This window comes from Trachurus trachurus, assembly GCF_905171665.1.
Source record: "Trachurus trachurus genome assembly, chromosome: 5".
NCBI classification, from domain to species: domain Eukaryota; kingdom Metazoa; phylum Chordata; class Actinopteri; order Carangiformes; family Carangidae; genus Trachurus; species Trachurus trachurus.
Genome location: NC_139896.1, coordinates 36,296,595 through 36,311,769, shown reverse-complemented (window position 1 = coordinate 36,311,769; position 15,175 = coordinate 36,296,595). Strand labels below are relative to the sequence as shown.

General features: G+C 44.2%; 1 protein-coding gene across 1 annotated transcript in view; it reads right to left on the bottom strand.

Moving 5' to 3' along the window:
- LOC310986650 (plexin-A2-like) overlaps nt 1–8,923 on the bottom strand; it is a gene marked incomplete at its 3' end in the record, with an annotated part of 71,348 nt that extends 62,425 nt beyond the window's left edge. Inside the window, exons 1-2 of the mRNA XM_083972673.1 lie at nt 7,757–8,923; nt 4,970–5,152 (exon numbers count right to left, since the gene is read on the bottom strand). Coding sequence (XP_083828799.1) covers nt 4,970–5,152; nt 7,757–8,839 — 1,266 coding nt within the window. The 5' untranslated portion in view covers nt 8,840–8,923. The remainder of the gene's footprint in view (nt 1–4,969; nt 5,153–7,756) is intronic.
- Between the last annotated feature and the right edge of the window lie 6,252 nt (nt 8,924–15,175).

Sequence of the window (15,175 nt, the reverse complement as noted above, 5' to 3'; positions counted from 1 at the left end):
CAGACTTATTGCATTATGATTGTCTCTGTGTCATTTGCAGTTTTTTTAGTAAAGCTTTTAAAAGGCAACATAGTCATAGCTGCGAGAGACTGATTTGATCAGAGACAATGAGTCAGTCCGTCCTGAGATGATTTCATGAAATTTACTCCCACTCTCTCTATCCTGGTCTGACCATTCACCTTTGTTTTTAATGTTCTTCAAATGTGTTGCTGTTCTTTCAAATGAACATTTGGCATGTGTAATGTATGTGGAGAAACGATCTAAAGGAGGAAACAAAAAGCTGGATGTTTTGCATCTTAGCCTCAGCTTTTTCCAGAGCATAATATGAGCATGAGTCACACAACTACATTTAAATGCACATTATATGGTCAGAACGTATGCCAATAATCTTTCTCTCACTACTGTAGCATCCTGCTAACAAATAAAAGCTATGCCACCAGAGCCTCCGAACATCCTCTATCTGAACCTCCCGGCTCCCGCCTTGAGACTGGAATAGATTGGAATCAGGATCAGTGAGAGATAATGACTTTCACCTGGATTCACCTCATTAGTGAACACTGTGCAAAAGTGTAAAAGCCCCCTTCCTGTTTAGAGTCAACCCCCAGTCTCATATTACTGTGATGATGACGATAGAAACGTCCCGTTGTATCTGGAACAGGGGTCGTCTCATCTAAGAGACGCTGATGGACACGTCCATATGCTGCACGGTGCCTGGACGGTGAGACTGTTGGTTGTCCCTGTGACCCTTGACCTCCGGTTTACACCCTTCCTGAGGCAGGCGTGACCTCTGCAGTGGCCCTGGAGCCACAGTGATCTGCTGATGGCATTTATTGTCATGCCCCATTTCCACTCAGCCTGTCCATTTGTGGGTGATGGAGTAGGACTGGAGAGATGACCCCCCCCCCCCCCCCCCCTCGTGCTCCTCGCAGGCTCCTGGGAGTCTGCATCATGACCACATGTTCTGTCAGTGTGATCACAAACTCTGGCCTTTAGACACTCAGTAGTTAACACAGTAATGATTGATTTCTTTCACTGTGCTCACTTAAACTTACTTGTCATTTCTCGGAGACATGCAGACTGTTTTTTCACTGTGTTTTTTTCCTTTTCTCTTTTTGTCTGAATCTGTTCCTCCCTCCTCTCCTCAAGTAATATCTCTGTCTTTCTACCTCTGTATCTGTTGTTTCTCTGTTTCTTCCCTCAGCCATTCTTCTGTCTTTGTCTCTGTCTTACATTCTCTCTTTTTTTCTCTCCCTCTCTCTTTGTGGCAGGCTATCTTGTCTCTTTCCCGAATGGCTCATCCAATGAATAAGCTGCAGCGATGTTATCTCTGGTCCCAGTCTGGACCTGTGTGTGTGTGTGTGTGTGTGTGTGTGTGCGTGTGTGTGTGTGTGTGTGTGTGTGTGTGTGTGTGTGTGTGTGTGTGTGTGTGTGTGTGTGTGTGTGTGTGTGTGTGTGTGTGTGTGTGTGTGTGTGTGTGTCAGACAGCATGCTCCTCATAAGACTGACGCCTGCAGGCTTTGTGTCACAACAGTCCTCTCTCACATTTCCTCAGTCAGCTGCACATTGTGCGACTGTGCAGAGCCCTCAGTGCCACCGAGTCAATCCAGTTGGATCACAGAATGACCCTCACGGCAGCTTGACTATAATGTATCACAACACTATGCAGACAATGAGCATAATCAACCTCCTGAACCCCTGATAAAGAGGTGATCTTCTGTCTGAGGCGCTGGTGTAAAAAAAAAGCCTGAGTCCTGTGCATCAGCTCAGTAACCCACACAGCATTTTCTTGTTTGCTCCCTTTGCTTTGCTTGCCTGCCTTATCACGTTACAGCTGCTGTTCAGAGACTTTCAAACCTATCTTGACATAGCGCAGGGGGTCAGCATGCTTCAAACAAATTGCCCGCAAGGTTTTCGAACACTGTCTGAACCCACACCAACTCCACCACCACTCAATCTCTCACCTTTCTAACACTGGTATATGGCCAACAGTATTGTACCTTTACTGTGTAAGTGACTCTATGACAGACACACCCTGTTTGGCCAGGTGCATGGATGTGATAAAGCTGAAATGATTGGTCAATTCATTGATTTATATTAATCAATTAATCAATGAATACTTTCATATTATTAACTGTTTTGATGGCTGTGTTTGTCATACTTTCATGTATGTAAACTGAATGTGCATTTGTTTTCACCATTTTCTGACAATTTACATCTAAGATGATCCACCTATTTAGTGATAATGATCAATACCAACTATAACCATCAATAGTTATATTGCTGAGGTGTGAATTTCTTCAGTTTTTCAAATAACAAGTGCAATATTGTTACGAGCATGTCCACAATCATGAAGCTCAGTGTGTCTCCCCTCACTGTCACAGCAGGCTGCTCGCTCTGAACACAACTACTGCCAACACTTATACCTTCACTTTTCACTGGTTGGGCGGTGCACCATACAGACTATGGGCGCTTCAAGCATACCATGCCCCGTCAGTACCCAGTATTCATCCTTAATCCCTATACTTGATGATATAAGCACTGGTCCAGCAGCAGAAAAAAGCTCTAAACCATCTCTTTCCCAGATTAAGTTAGACTTAAAACTAGGAGAGGCAAATTTAACAAACAAAAGGCAACCTATAGACTTACATGGAGTATTTAAGTCATAATTTAATGGACAAGGCTGGTGATACTCTGATGATACTCTATAGATTTCCTATTGTCAACAAAACCAATGAAACAACCAAAACCATCAATGTGTCCGTCAATCTCTTAATGCTTTTGGAATTCCCTTGCCTGTCTGTCGCTCTGCCCTATAAGCTCATTTGTTCCTATTGAAGACTAAACTAAAAGCTAAAAAAAATGGGTCACACACATATGGATTCATTTTTAAAGAGATTAAGTGACCTCTTAAAAACAGCTGGGCACTGTAGTTTTAAGTAAAGTGAAAAATGCATTTGATGACTATTTTCCAGCTGCACATTTGGTGTGGCAGTGGGTATACAAGCCAGCACAACAGTGGATGAGGGACTGACTCAAAAATAAACTACAGAGCCAGTGTTTATTGTAAAGAAGAAATGTGTTTGTGTGACTGTGTGGCCCACTAATGCGTTTTTAATAGATTTTGGACAACAATGGACATCTGTGGCACAGAGGAATAAGCTATATCAGGCACTGGATACACAGACAGTAATATATTCAATGCTGGTTTTAGTCTTTTCACTGAATTTGTTATCAATAGAAGAAATAGTAGAATATATCCAGACCTATAAAACTTAAGCCAGACTTTGAATCCTTGAAACCAGAGATAAGACTTCACTAAGAATCTGAAACAAAACAAGGAAACAAGTAAGAACTGAAAAGTATATTATCATTTATTTTACTCTTCCCATGGAGGATTTCTAACAGTGAAAGAAACAGTTGAACAGTTGAAACAGTGACTAACACTGAAAAGTCCAATGATGTTTATGTTTTTTAAGGTCTTGTCAAGCGCACAGACGTAATGGCAGGAATCTATGAAGTGGCCCTTCAAGTGCTTTGTAATGCTAAAAGCCATTCAAACCCTAAAATCCACCTGGACGCTGTTAAACACGAGGCACTAGAGCTACATAATATCATGTTTCTTTCAACTGGTATAAAAGGAAAGAATGTGCAAGCACTTCAGCTCTGATTCAAGTAGTCATGGATGGAGATTTACATCAATTTGTTCCCTTCTAAAAGCACCAGCACCGTGGCGCACGATTACTGCACCTTTGTTCAGCAGCACAATGTCCCACCATAATCGTCATGATATATTATACATAACCTGTTATGGTAATTAGATCATTAATTGAGAAGATTATTACGTTAATTAGAGGTAATGGATTAAAGATCATAATTAACTAAATGTGCTGCGGTGGTGAGACACAAAAACAGTTAGAGATGACGTATCTCTGTGGACAACTGATGAATCATGCTACATGGAGTTCAGTAGTAGAAACCTGATGTCAGACATTCTGATGTAGTACGGATAAACAGATTTCATCAGATTTCAAAAGGAAACAAGTTATAAACTGTGGATGTGGATTTTGAAAGACGTAGATATTGACCAGATTGGAAAGATGTGACAGAACAAAGCTTGCACTTAGTTTTTTGTGTTTTTGGAGCATGATCCCACATACAAGGAATTAAAAAATAAGTCTATCTCAGTCTGAATGTTGTCTACCACAGGTTTCCAGACTTAACAGAAGTGTGATTCAAATTTGCTCCTTGAATGTTGATCAGATTTTTCTTTTATTCCCTCAGAATCAATGCACAACAGAGTATTTTTACACTTCATTTTGTTTCATTTCATTCATTCAGCCCGACACTGTGATAATGGGAAGGCAGTTATTTTGATTTACTTTGCTCTGATTAATGAGTAGTGAGGCACATATCTGTCCACGGTCGTCATTTTCAGTTAATGCTGGAGCTGCAGTAACAGTTGCTAGGAGCAGTTCACATTTTTCACATTTGATATACAAATATGTCACTTTAAGAGTTGGTATTTCTGTGCATGTACTTTGTGTACTGTGCTATTTTTCTGCTACTGTATTGTAAGAGGATGATGTTTCTGTTCTGAATCCCACTTAGAGAGCCGTGATTAGTTGTTTGGCTGAGCACAAGTAATAGCTGTCAATGGGCACAGCATCAGACCTGTTTGAATTACTGCAACTGCACAATATGAAATGTGCCTGGGCAGCAATTTTAGTGCTTTGGGATTATGCTGCATTGCAAAACCTAAAACAGGGAGACAACGATCTAAAGAGGCAGAAGTGCCACTGGGTCACCAGCAGCAGGTTAAAGAAATTGGTGTGAGTAAGTAACGTGGGCAGTTAAGTGAAGAGGCTTGTTGCTTCTCTAAAGTGTTGTCAATTCCATGAAAACCACCATTTTACAGAGGAAAAAAAAGAAAAAGGAAAAAAATATAGTAAATTCTGTGGATTGTTCTGACCTTCTTCAGCCGTCCACTTCTGGTGCCCAGGAAGACCACACTGTGTCCGTTGTAGACGTAGGAGGTGACAGAGGTCAGCCTGTCCCTGCTCTCAGTGAACACTGTCCGACCCGACACCAGCTGAGAACCCCCCAGGGGCTGGTTTATATCCAGGCCGCAGAAGTGATCATCGATGGGAACAGGCTGCATGGAGAGAAGGAAGGGAGGGTGTTGGTCGTGGAGGAGAAGGAGGGAGGGAGATGAAGATGCAGAGGGATGTGTTTTTTTAAAAATGTGATGGAGAAATCAGGGAAAGGGGAGGAAGTCAGAGAAACAGAAAAGGTGAAAGAGTGAAGGGAAGGAGGAGCGAGGATGACAGATACAAGGAGGGAAGATGGAGGTAACGAGACAGAGGAAGGAGCTTAAGTAATGACTGAGATCGCTGTAGACACTTGCAAATCGAAGAAGAGAACTCAAACTGACTTGTAGTAAGCCTAACATGCATTAACTGCACAATCTTCAGGGTTAAAAATGGTTACTTCAAAAGGGTTTGGGCTGCTGCGTTTATCAACAAGCCTCGGAGCGGGCGAATTTGCGGAGCAGACTAATTGCTGATGGCAAACACGAGAGACGCTGTGTGTTTTTTGCGCCTGTTTCTGTGATTTTTTAGATCGCTTGATCTGACATCATACAAACACACAGCACAAGAGATGTCAGGTTTTGATTAAGCATCAAAGGGAGCTGCATGCTAAACAGTCCTGTTACATCTACTAAAATGCACCTCAAACCTTTGCTAATTGCCTGTCACTCAGTATATAAATCTACCTTTTTAGGGCAGCTAATTTCTCATTTCACATCCCCGACTTCTTATGCCCATATTAGGCCTTAGTGTGTTTTTCCTCTCACCAAATGACTTTCCTGAGCTTTACTGAATGTGATCGGTGAACTGAACTCAGCATAAACAAACTTCATATCCCACCACGCCCCTCTCCTTCCCCTGTCTGACATCCAAGTCTTGTAAAAGAAAACACAAATGAGCCATTTCATCTTCATGACTCTTTTCTGTTGAACATACATTTTGTACAGGTTTAAACATCTGATGCACATTTGACTGCACACAAAACTGCCAGTCTAATATTCAGCCTCTGAATTTTTAATGTCATATACTGTATAGGCCTGAGAATGAGCATCAGGAACTATAAGGGATTCATCTACATATCAGTGGTGAAATATTATCGCTGTATCTACACTCGCTCTAGGCAAGTGGTTGGATTTTTCGGACATTAATTCAGACATTCATGGTCTCCACTGTATTCATCTGTGTGGCTTCAGTGATGCTCTGACTGCTTTGTCCCATCAGATTTTGTTTTGTTTTGTTGCGAACTGGATGAAACGTCTTTAAATTACTTACAGATATTCATGGTACCAAGAGGAGGAATCACAATGACTTAAGAGATTTACTGATTTAGCTCCATCAGCAGGGAGACTTTTTTAAATTTAAAAGTCTATAATATTAAGGATTTTTCTCAGTGAAATTATTGGATGATATTCATGATTCTCAAAATCTGCTGACCCATAGGACTGTTTCCTGTCATGCTTATCATTAACACTGCATCATACCAAGAGAGCCATACTGATAGTCACCATGGTTATGGTTATGGTTTAATTCGGTTTAGGCATTAGAATTACTTGGTTAGGTTTAGGAAAAACAACTTGATCATCTTCATTCTCAAGGTAACTACAATAAGGCATTGTTTTGTTGAAGGCTGCTGGATAAAACAGACAACTCCAATGCTTGTTACACATGGGTATCGTATTATTCTCTCCTGTGTGTTTTAAGTGTCAGTAAAGCAGCAGAATAAAACTATATTGTTTTTTCTGAGGAATTACCAGCCTTGTGTAAAATTTTGGCACAGGTAGGAAGATTTCTGATATCAGTCTTGGCCTCAAAAAAAAAAAAAACATAGATGCTTCTCTGGAAACATCAGGCTGTTGATCTTTCACACAGAATAATTAATCATGTAACCTACTGTAAGAAACTCAGTATATAGTGACATCTTAACAAAGTGAACCATGGCATTTAATTTGTAGTCCACTTTAGATACAAAGCTCTCTAGTGCAGTGAGAGTTAATTATTAAAGTGTTATGCATCTCCATCCTCCCACTGCTGCTTTTATTAATAACATTACATCTTATTTGTCAGATAGCATGGTAGAATGAAAGTACATGTTGAGAACCACCAGAGCGATGGATGTGATGAATATCATTGTTTTCATGGTTTGCTTTCAACTACTGTAGTCTGCGTGAAAGCCGCTCATTATACAGAATTATAGCTTTTACAAAGGCACAGACTTGGACATTTACAAGAAAGCCCTTTTCTCAAGATCAAGAACGGGTCTCAGAGGGTTCAAATAGTGCTGACAGCGACTAGCAAGGGAGGATGGAGATGGGGGTGGGAGAAGAAGGCGGGAGTCAGTGCCCAAACCCCCTGAATGAAATCAAAGCTCCACACAAAACTCCTCTGATTAGCATTGTGGAATTAATCTCCTCCAGCTCCCTCTGCTCTCATGGGATCCTGAAAACGTGAATGGTGTCTTCAGCCCAACGTTGGCTGCTTGCCTATCAGCTATTTAGGCTGCAATCATGGTTGCGGATACACAAAGAGCCAACTTCTGGTAAATCTGTATCAGAGCAGCTCCACACCATGTGGGTTTTATAGTGCGTCTGAACGCGTGTGTGCAAACGCTTACATTTTTATGAGGTGAATTCAAAGGGCTGTCTGCTTTTCTCTCTCCATAGTCGACCTACCGCCTTGGTGCACTGCACATCCTTTCCCAGCAGCCAGTGCAGCTCCAGGTTTCCCTCTCCCTGGTAGCAGGACTGCAGCCGCTCCTTGATGCGCGTGTTGATGTCCTGGATGGTGAAGATGCAGAGAGCTGAGTGATCTGGAGGGTCGTGGTACTGCTTCTGTCCCTTGGAGAAGACGGCGAAGAGCACGTCCTCCTGGGCGCTGATGTTGAGCGACTTTGCCAGAACCCTGCCGGCCTTGGCCAGGTAGGCCGCCTGCAGCAGACGGTACTCCTCGCCTCGGTGCACACACCCCACAGGGAGCGACACGTAGGAGTGGAACTTGGTGTCACCTTTGCAGAGGCGGATGATGCGAGAGGTGTAAAACAGGTCTCCGGGGGAACCGCCGGCGGGCATCCCGTTCTCCGGAGTCTCCGGCTGGACCGTCATGAAATAGACAAAGTTGCCGCTGGCGAAACCATAGATGTAGTAGATGTCAAAATGCGGGACGAGGGCCAGTGTGTCTGAGGGGATTTTGATGAGCGATGAAACAAAGTCGGTGTGAAGCTCGTAGTCCAGCATGGAGGAGGATTCTGGGTCACGAGGCAGCTTGCGGCTGGAGATGGTGGGGAAGTAGTCCTGCTTGCCTCCGACGGCCGTGCCGATGTACAGAGTGGCGTCCTGACCCTGCGAAGGCACCACCACCCCGTACATCGTCCCCGTCTGGTTGTCACTGGACAGGTAGTGTTCTTTCTTATGCGTGGGCTCCACCAGGATGAACAAGTCGTCCAGCCTCATCAGCTTGCAGACGCCCTGGTAGAGGCTGCCGCAGGCCAGCAGCCGGTTGTGAGAGTAGTCGAGGAGCAACAGTTTGTTAACGTTGTCTGTGGAGGCCAGAGGCTCGGAGCAGGGCTGGACGATCAGCGGAGGATAACAGGCTTTGTTGTCGTACTCCGGCCCCGTGTCGTGGGACACCAGCAGCGTGAGATTGGCCGACAACTTGTAGATTCGGTTGACGGCTCCGACGTACAGCGCCCCGGTGGACTCATGCACAGTCAGGTGGTTGAGCGACCACTGACTCCTCTCTGATTGGAAGGTGTTCATAGTCTGTCCAACAGTGGTCTCTTGATTCACAGAGATTAGAGTCAATAGCCACAGTGCCAGAGGCCATGACGTGACCTTATGGGGACCGTGACCTTTAGTGAGGCCGCAGTAAGTCCATCCTTTATCCAAGCACATTCCCATTCCCACGGGGCTCCAAAAAAATACACAGCTCAGACAAAACACGACAGGATTGCACTGTGTAGAAGATGAGCTGAAGAGCAGCGTTGTCCCCTGAAAGTGATCTTCACATCATTCTGAAAGAGAAGAGAGAGACATTTGTTTTAAAGATCCTTGATTCTTTCAAGAGAGAAATGGTGCTTTCAGGCTATGATTAGACACTTCATTTAGAAACCTTGAAATATATTGCCTGTGCTTGTTTCCTCTCTATCTCTGCTTAGTCAGACACATGAGACATCAAAGAAACAAGTAATCATTTGTTCAAACTGTCTCCCCATATTTACTAACCCAAGAGATGGTCCAATATTCCCCCTATCAGCAGGGGAGCTCATTATATTCGCCTCTCCGTAAGAGAGAACTAACTGCAGTCTATTACTTGAACAAAGCAGTGACACACTGTAGCTGTGCCTTCCCTCTGTTTGGGTGGCTAATTAAATTATCCAAATGTATTAATTATGCGTCCATATTTTGGGCTGCCTGTTTTCCTCTCTCCCCTCTGCCTCGTTCGTTTGAATGGTTGAATCCAAGAGGAATTAATCACTCTCCACTGCAGCCGACATTCCTAAATTAATCAGGCTTTTTCCAGGGATGGAAGAGTCATTAGAGATTCAGAGGCAGGCACTAAGCGTCAGCCCTCACTCTTCCCTGTTTAATTTCATTAGCACATTTTATGGAGATATTTCCAGGGGACAAACAATGCCTCTCAGACAGATGGACCGCAGGATGGATGAGTTACACACAAAGCAAAGGACGTGTGGGGCTTTTTCCCCTTTTTGTTTCCCCCTCTTATCTGCTGTGAGATGTATGTTTCACACTGATGCAAGGTGCTTTTCATGTAGATGAAATAAAACGAGCTCAGTTGGACCAAAAAACACGTTTTTATCTGAAAATGAAAAAAAAAGAAGGCAACACAAGCATCATAGATAAAGTGGCTTCACATACGCTCTTACTTCATCGAAGTCCATTAATGGAGTAATAAAACTGTCTGCATAGGAGGACAGGCCATAAATTAAGACGCCTACATCATCCTAAATCCTGCCTCTGTGCCACTAGCAGCCTCTCCAAACTGGCTCCCCAGCCTGGTTTCTATTCCGCCTTTGTCCTCCCCACTACCACTCCAACAGACACTTTACACTCTTATGTTAATACTTTTAAAAAAAGAAAAATCAGTTAACCCCCCTCAGTGAATGTACTTTATAGATATCCTGCCAAATGCAGGACAGCTTTAGCTCAAAGGCAACTGTCTTGGCTGTAACTCCCATAAACAGGGTGTTTCTCAGCAAGATTCCCTGGTATAAGTAAAGGTTAAATGAAGACAGCCATGTCAGATCCTAATGCGGGGGTCATGATGCGGTGGGTGCTCTCCATTGGCTGACTAACAGGATGTCCGGCTGAGTTGAGTCTGAGCCAGGGATGGAACGGATGGACTGACACTGAGCTGGCTGGGACGACTCCAGCTCCACTCCAGCATCTCCTGTCCATCTGTCCCCACCACACTCACACCGGGGGGACAAGTCACTCGAGTGTCTCGACCTACTCTGCTCAATTTGGCAGGCTCAGTGTGAGCTACTCTGCCAGTAATTGGCCACCGAAGAGTAATATATTTCACTCGCTCTGTTGCTGCAGTTCAATGTGAAGTTTGCTGTTTGTTTTGTTTTGTCTTTTACACACAACATTTCCATAGAACTGTATGAATCAGCCTTAGTCACCCTCTGCTTTTCACCACCTCACCACACTATCTCTCCTGTGTGTGTGTGTGTGTGTGTGTGTGTGTGTGTGTGTGTGTGTGTGTGTGTGTGTGTGTGTGTGTGTGTGTGTGTGTGTGTGTGTGTGTGTGTGTGTGTGTGTGTGTGTGTGTGTGTGTGTGTGTGATGACTTTCACATTCATTTTTTTCCTGACTGGACACAAAAAAAACTGTGTTTACTTTTATGAGTTCTGAGAAAGCGGAGATTTGGCAGCACATGTTGGCTCTAATATTTAATGATTCTTTATTTTGGGTAAAATGGTGTCCAGCAAATTTCCTTTGAAAATCTCTCAAATCATCTGCTTTGCAAGCTTATGAGTCCTTGAACCAGTTTCTGTGTTAATGTTACCACAATCCTCATTCATCTTTCCTTTTAATGCAAAAATTCAATGAAAAAGTCTATTCAGGCGTTTTGTGTTCAGTGTTCATAGGAAGTACTGACATTTCTAGACTTTGATGGCTTCTGGATGAAGTAAAATATAAACTCTTTGCAGCATTCACATGCTTGTTTTGAGTAAAGCAAACAGTGGAAACCTCTGGTCACTGGTGTGTCTGGTGTGTACTCTCAGTACTCTCTGTTTTTTAAACTCTTTCTTCTGCTCCCTAATGATGGCTGCTTTTCTGTGAAAGGGGATGCTGGAATGGGATGTAATTCAGCGAAGAGCTGTGTGAAAGTGGGCTTGTTAGAACACAGAAATCTGACTCATCCCTTTGTGCTGCCACAAAAAGAAGCACAAAAGTGATTTTGTCTTAACCAAATCAGCTGGGACTGTGGCGTCCAACAGAATCTCATTACTTAGAATTTTCCAAGTTTCCAGGTGAAGACCTTTTTGGTGTAATTTGCATTGTAATCTCATCAGAACCTCAAGCGCTGTCCTTTTCCCATCTAGAAATAATAAATACGACGACTCTCTTGAGTTTCCTACAGCAAATAGCAGAACAAATGATATTTGGGAAGGCAGGCTTGGGTCTGACATGACCTTAAACAACAGACACCAGCAGTGCCACCCAGAGGTTAATTCAGTGTTGAGAATCTCCAGTCAAACCCTCAGAGGAATTACAAAAGACCAGAGAGAAAGAAAAAAAAACAGGAGAAAATAGGAAGTGCTGGTGGCAAACGCACTTGGGCAGGCATGCAGGCAAGCAGCAGCCTCGTCGTTTCATTCATTTCTCTTCTGCCGGCTTTGGTCACGTCTAAGGCGTGCAGTCATGCTGCTCAGTGTTTACCCTGGATTATAGAGACAGCTCTTCGCCCTGCGCAGTCCTCCCTGCTGAATTCTCCGCCTCGCCACTCAGACACGCTCCAGCCGAGACGTGACTCATTCACACTCACACACAGGAACATGGTTTGCAGGGCCCTCCGGGGACACCAATCACAATCGCTACACCGATGAGGGAGAAGCCGGCCTCTTGTGTTCCACAGACGCGACCCTTTGACCTGGATCGGTGGATCAGTGGAACCAAATCCATCCTTTGGGTTCAGCTGTTAACAGGGTGAAATGCTGTCATAGCTTCTGTAGCACCCGGTTAGGCATGATTCATGGGACAGAAGGCATGGTTAGCTTTTTTCAAATTCCTTGTTTGTTTGACCCATCTGCCATCAGAGATGAACTAAAATGCTTATAGGGGATATTGCTTTGTTAGGCTGCCCGTGTGCATCATTTTCACCACTCAGTCATCTTGGTAGTGTGGAGCTATGTGAAGCTGCCAGTGACTGACAGGCAGCTCGGCACGCTGAATTTACAAATTCTAGAAAATCCAAATAAGCCGTTCTTAATAATATCACTCATGGCATTTAAAAACCTCATTACTTGAGTTTTGTGGTGTTTTTTCTGTTGCCGTGATCACTGTACTCTTGCGAGCAGAGATGAATGAAGTAATGAATTCATAATAAACCTGTGGATGATGACTTTACATTAGAACGATCCGTGTTCTTGACATCTTCCCATTATTTTCAGGATATTATATTTTCAAACATAGCACAGAGATAAGCCAACATGATCTTTTCCCCTGAAAGAAAAGACCGATTTTGTACAAACAGCATGGTTTTCAAGTTTATCTTGTTTACCTTTTGGGTTGTGAGACCAGGAGCACTGTTGGCAGGCTGTGCCATGATCTTTGTAAAGGTCAGAAAAAGCATCTCTGTTCTCACACTTAGTCAACAATGGGAGTCATTGTCACTCGCATCAGAGGTGATAACATTTTTTTTTTGTTCTCGTTGCTGTTGTTTTTTGTGGCCTAGATTTATAAGGCTGCACAAAAGCAATAATGGTATAAGACCATGGGGGCGGAAAAGTGTCTCAACTACACCAGTCATAAGAGCTTCTGTCCTCATGATCACAAGCCGGCTGTGCAGAGATGTGGTTTTTGTGTCAGTGGGTTTTCCAAAACTGGGGCTACTGATGGAAGTTTAGAGTCTAAGTTTATAAAATGCTCAAGTTCTTTGGCTGCAGCGCTTCTTGTTACTGTACTGTGCCATGTTTGCACCTACAGCATGTAAACTCACATGGCCTGACGGGATACTTTGGTCTGGGTTTTTTTTTTCTGCGAATCAACACGGACGAGTCATTGGGGGGAGGGGGCGTCAGGGGGGGGGGGCAGCATTGTACACATTACACATGAATGAGCTGGGAGGGCGCCAGCCGCAACAGAACGTGACTTCCAAATGAATAAATGAAGGCAATTAGTAGATCTGTTTACAATGTTGTGGAGACAGAAGTAGGTCAAACGTGGCAGAGACAGGAGGGAGGAGGGAGCAGCAAGCCAGAGCCAGAGGCTGTCGCCGTTACCTACAGTGATGAGTCGGGGAATTAGGACATGAAAATGCCGTCTTTATTAACGATGACTTTTAAATGAATGTCATATTGAATCACAAGGGACTGGTAGGGTTTATTAGAAAAGCAGTGTTTTGTGATCAGTCCACCGTGTTTTATCTGTGGTTGCGCTGTGGGAGTGGGGGGGTTAGGGGGGTGGGGGGGTGGCGGCAGCCCTGGGCTATGGGCCCCGCCTCGTAAGGCCTCTTCACAGAAACACAGACTCGCGGGCCTCAGAGGGCAGAATGTGTAGCATGGATGCTCACAGTGCAGATACCCACAGGATATCTTTGCTTTGAAGCCAGGCAGAGAAATTTTGTGACAGTTGGCCTGTGGTTAATTTTCATCATTATGTTCTACAATGTAAATTCAAACAGCAGTGCATCCTCCAGACATTTCCCTCAGACAGGGGAAAAAAAAAAAAAAATCTCGCAACCCATATTTAGATAAATGACACTAGCATTTTGTGACATGTGTATTCTCTAGAAATCATTTGAATTGCTCTAAATTCATTTAGTTTTGTTGGCAGCTCATCTGGCACGGCCACTGTGTGTATCCCCGCATGGTTTTATATGAACCAAAATGAACCATGATTGCCCCTTTCTTCCCTCTTGTTGTTGAGTTTATTGGTCAGTGCGGATCCTGCAGGCTTTAGGACTCTCCAGCCAGCCACTAATCTTGATGGTAGAGTAGCTGAGGTTGTCTGCGGGGAACAGTAAAACACCACTATGTCATCCCAACACGCTCTGCTCCTAATAACTGCAGGATACTGTGAGGGACCTGGGCAGAGGCAAATGTGACATAGGGGACCAATTCCAACACATCGCCACAACACAGTCAGCAGCCTCCTCTGCAATTCATGCCATTATCTCAGGGCATATGCATTATACATGCAGATACAGTACTATATCTGAAATTGCTGTTAAGAGCAGGGACCACATGAAGGGCACTGCTGCCACAGACAGATTTACCCATGCATGCCGTTCTCCTCCCATCCCTCTTCTCAGCTCTGTATCCTCTTCCATAAATCTCATTGTCGTTCTTCCCTGGTTAATGGTGACCTCAAGCAGGCTCCTCTCAACTGCCGAAGCCCTCGCGTTGCATATATGATGAGCATGGAGGGGAAAGTCAAAGTGACCCCCAGCGCTGTGATGAAAACCCATGCAGCCTGAGTGCAATAGAGGCTCTTCTATAATTCAGCGACCGCAGAAGAAGACAGAGCGAGCAGCGTTTTCTTTGGAACCACACAGCACGCGGCGTGTGAGCCGTGCTGCAGCAGCCGGCCGCCACCCCTCCGTCCCTAACATCACTTAAGTGCAAGAAGAAGAACAAGGAGTAAACAGAGCAGTCTGACCGGGGCTCTGAGTCATCTGAAGAAGAATAGAGGATGAGGGTGCTGAAAGATGAGCTGCAGTCTTCGGCACAGAGACGAGCGCAGAGCACCTCTCCAGTTGTGTTTGTGTACTAAAAGAGTTCTCTTTAAGCCATTTTGATTCAGCTGAGTCACTGACAACCTGCTATCCAGCCTCTATGGCTGGGGGTTTTATTGTCAGCTTCCATCTTTTGAGTTGACATTGCTCTTCCTGTAGAACAAAGCTATA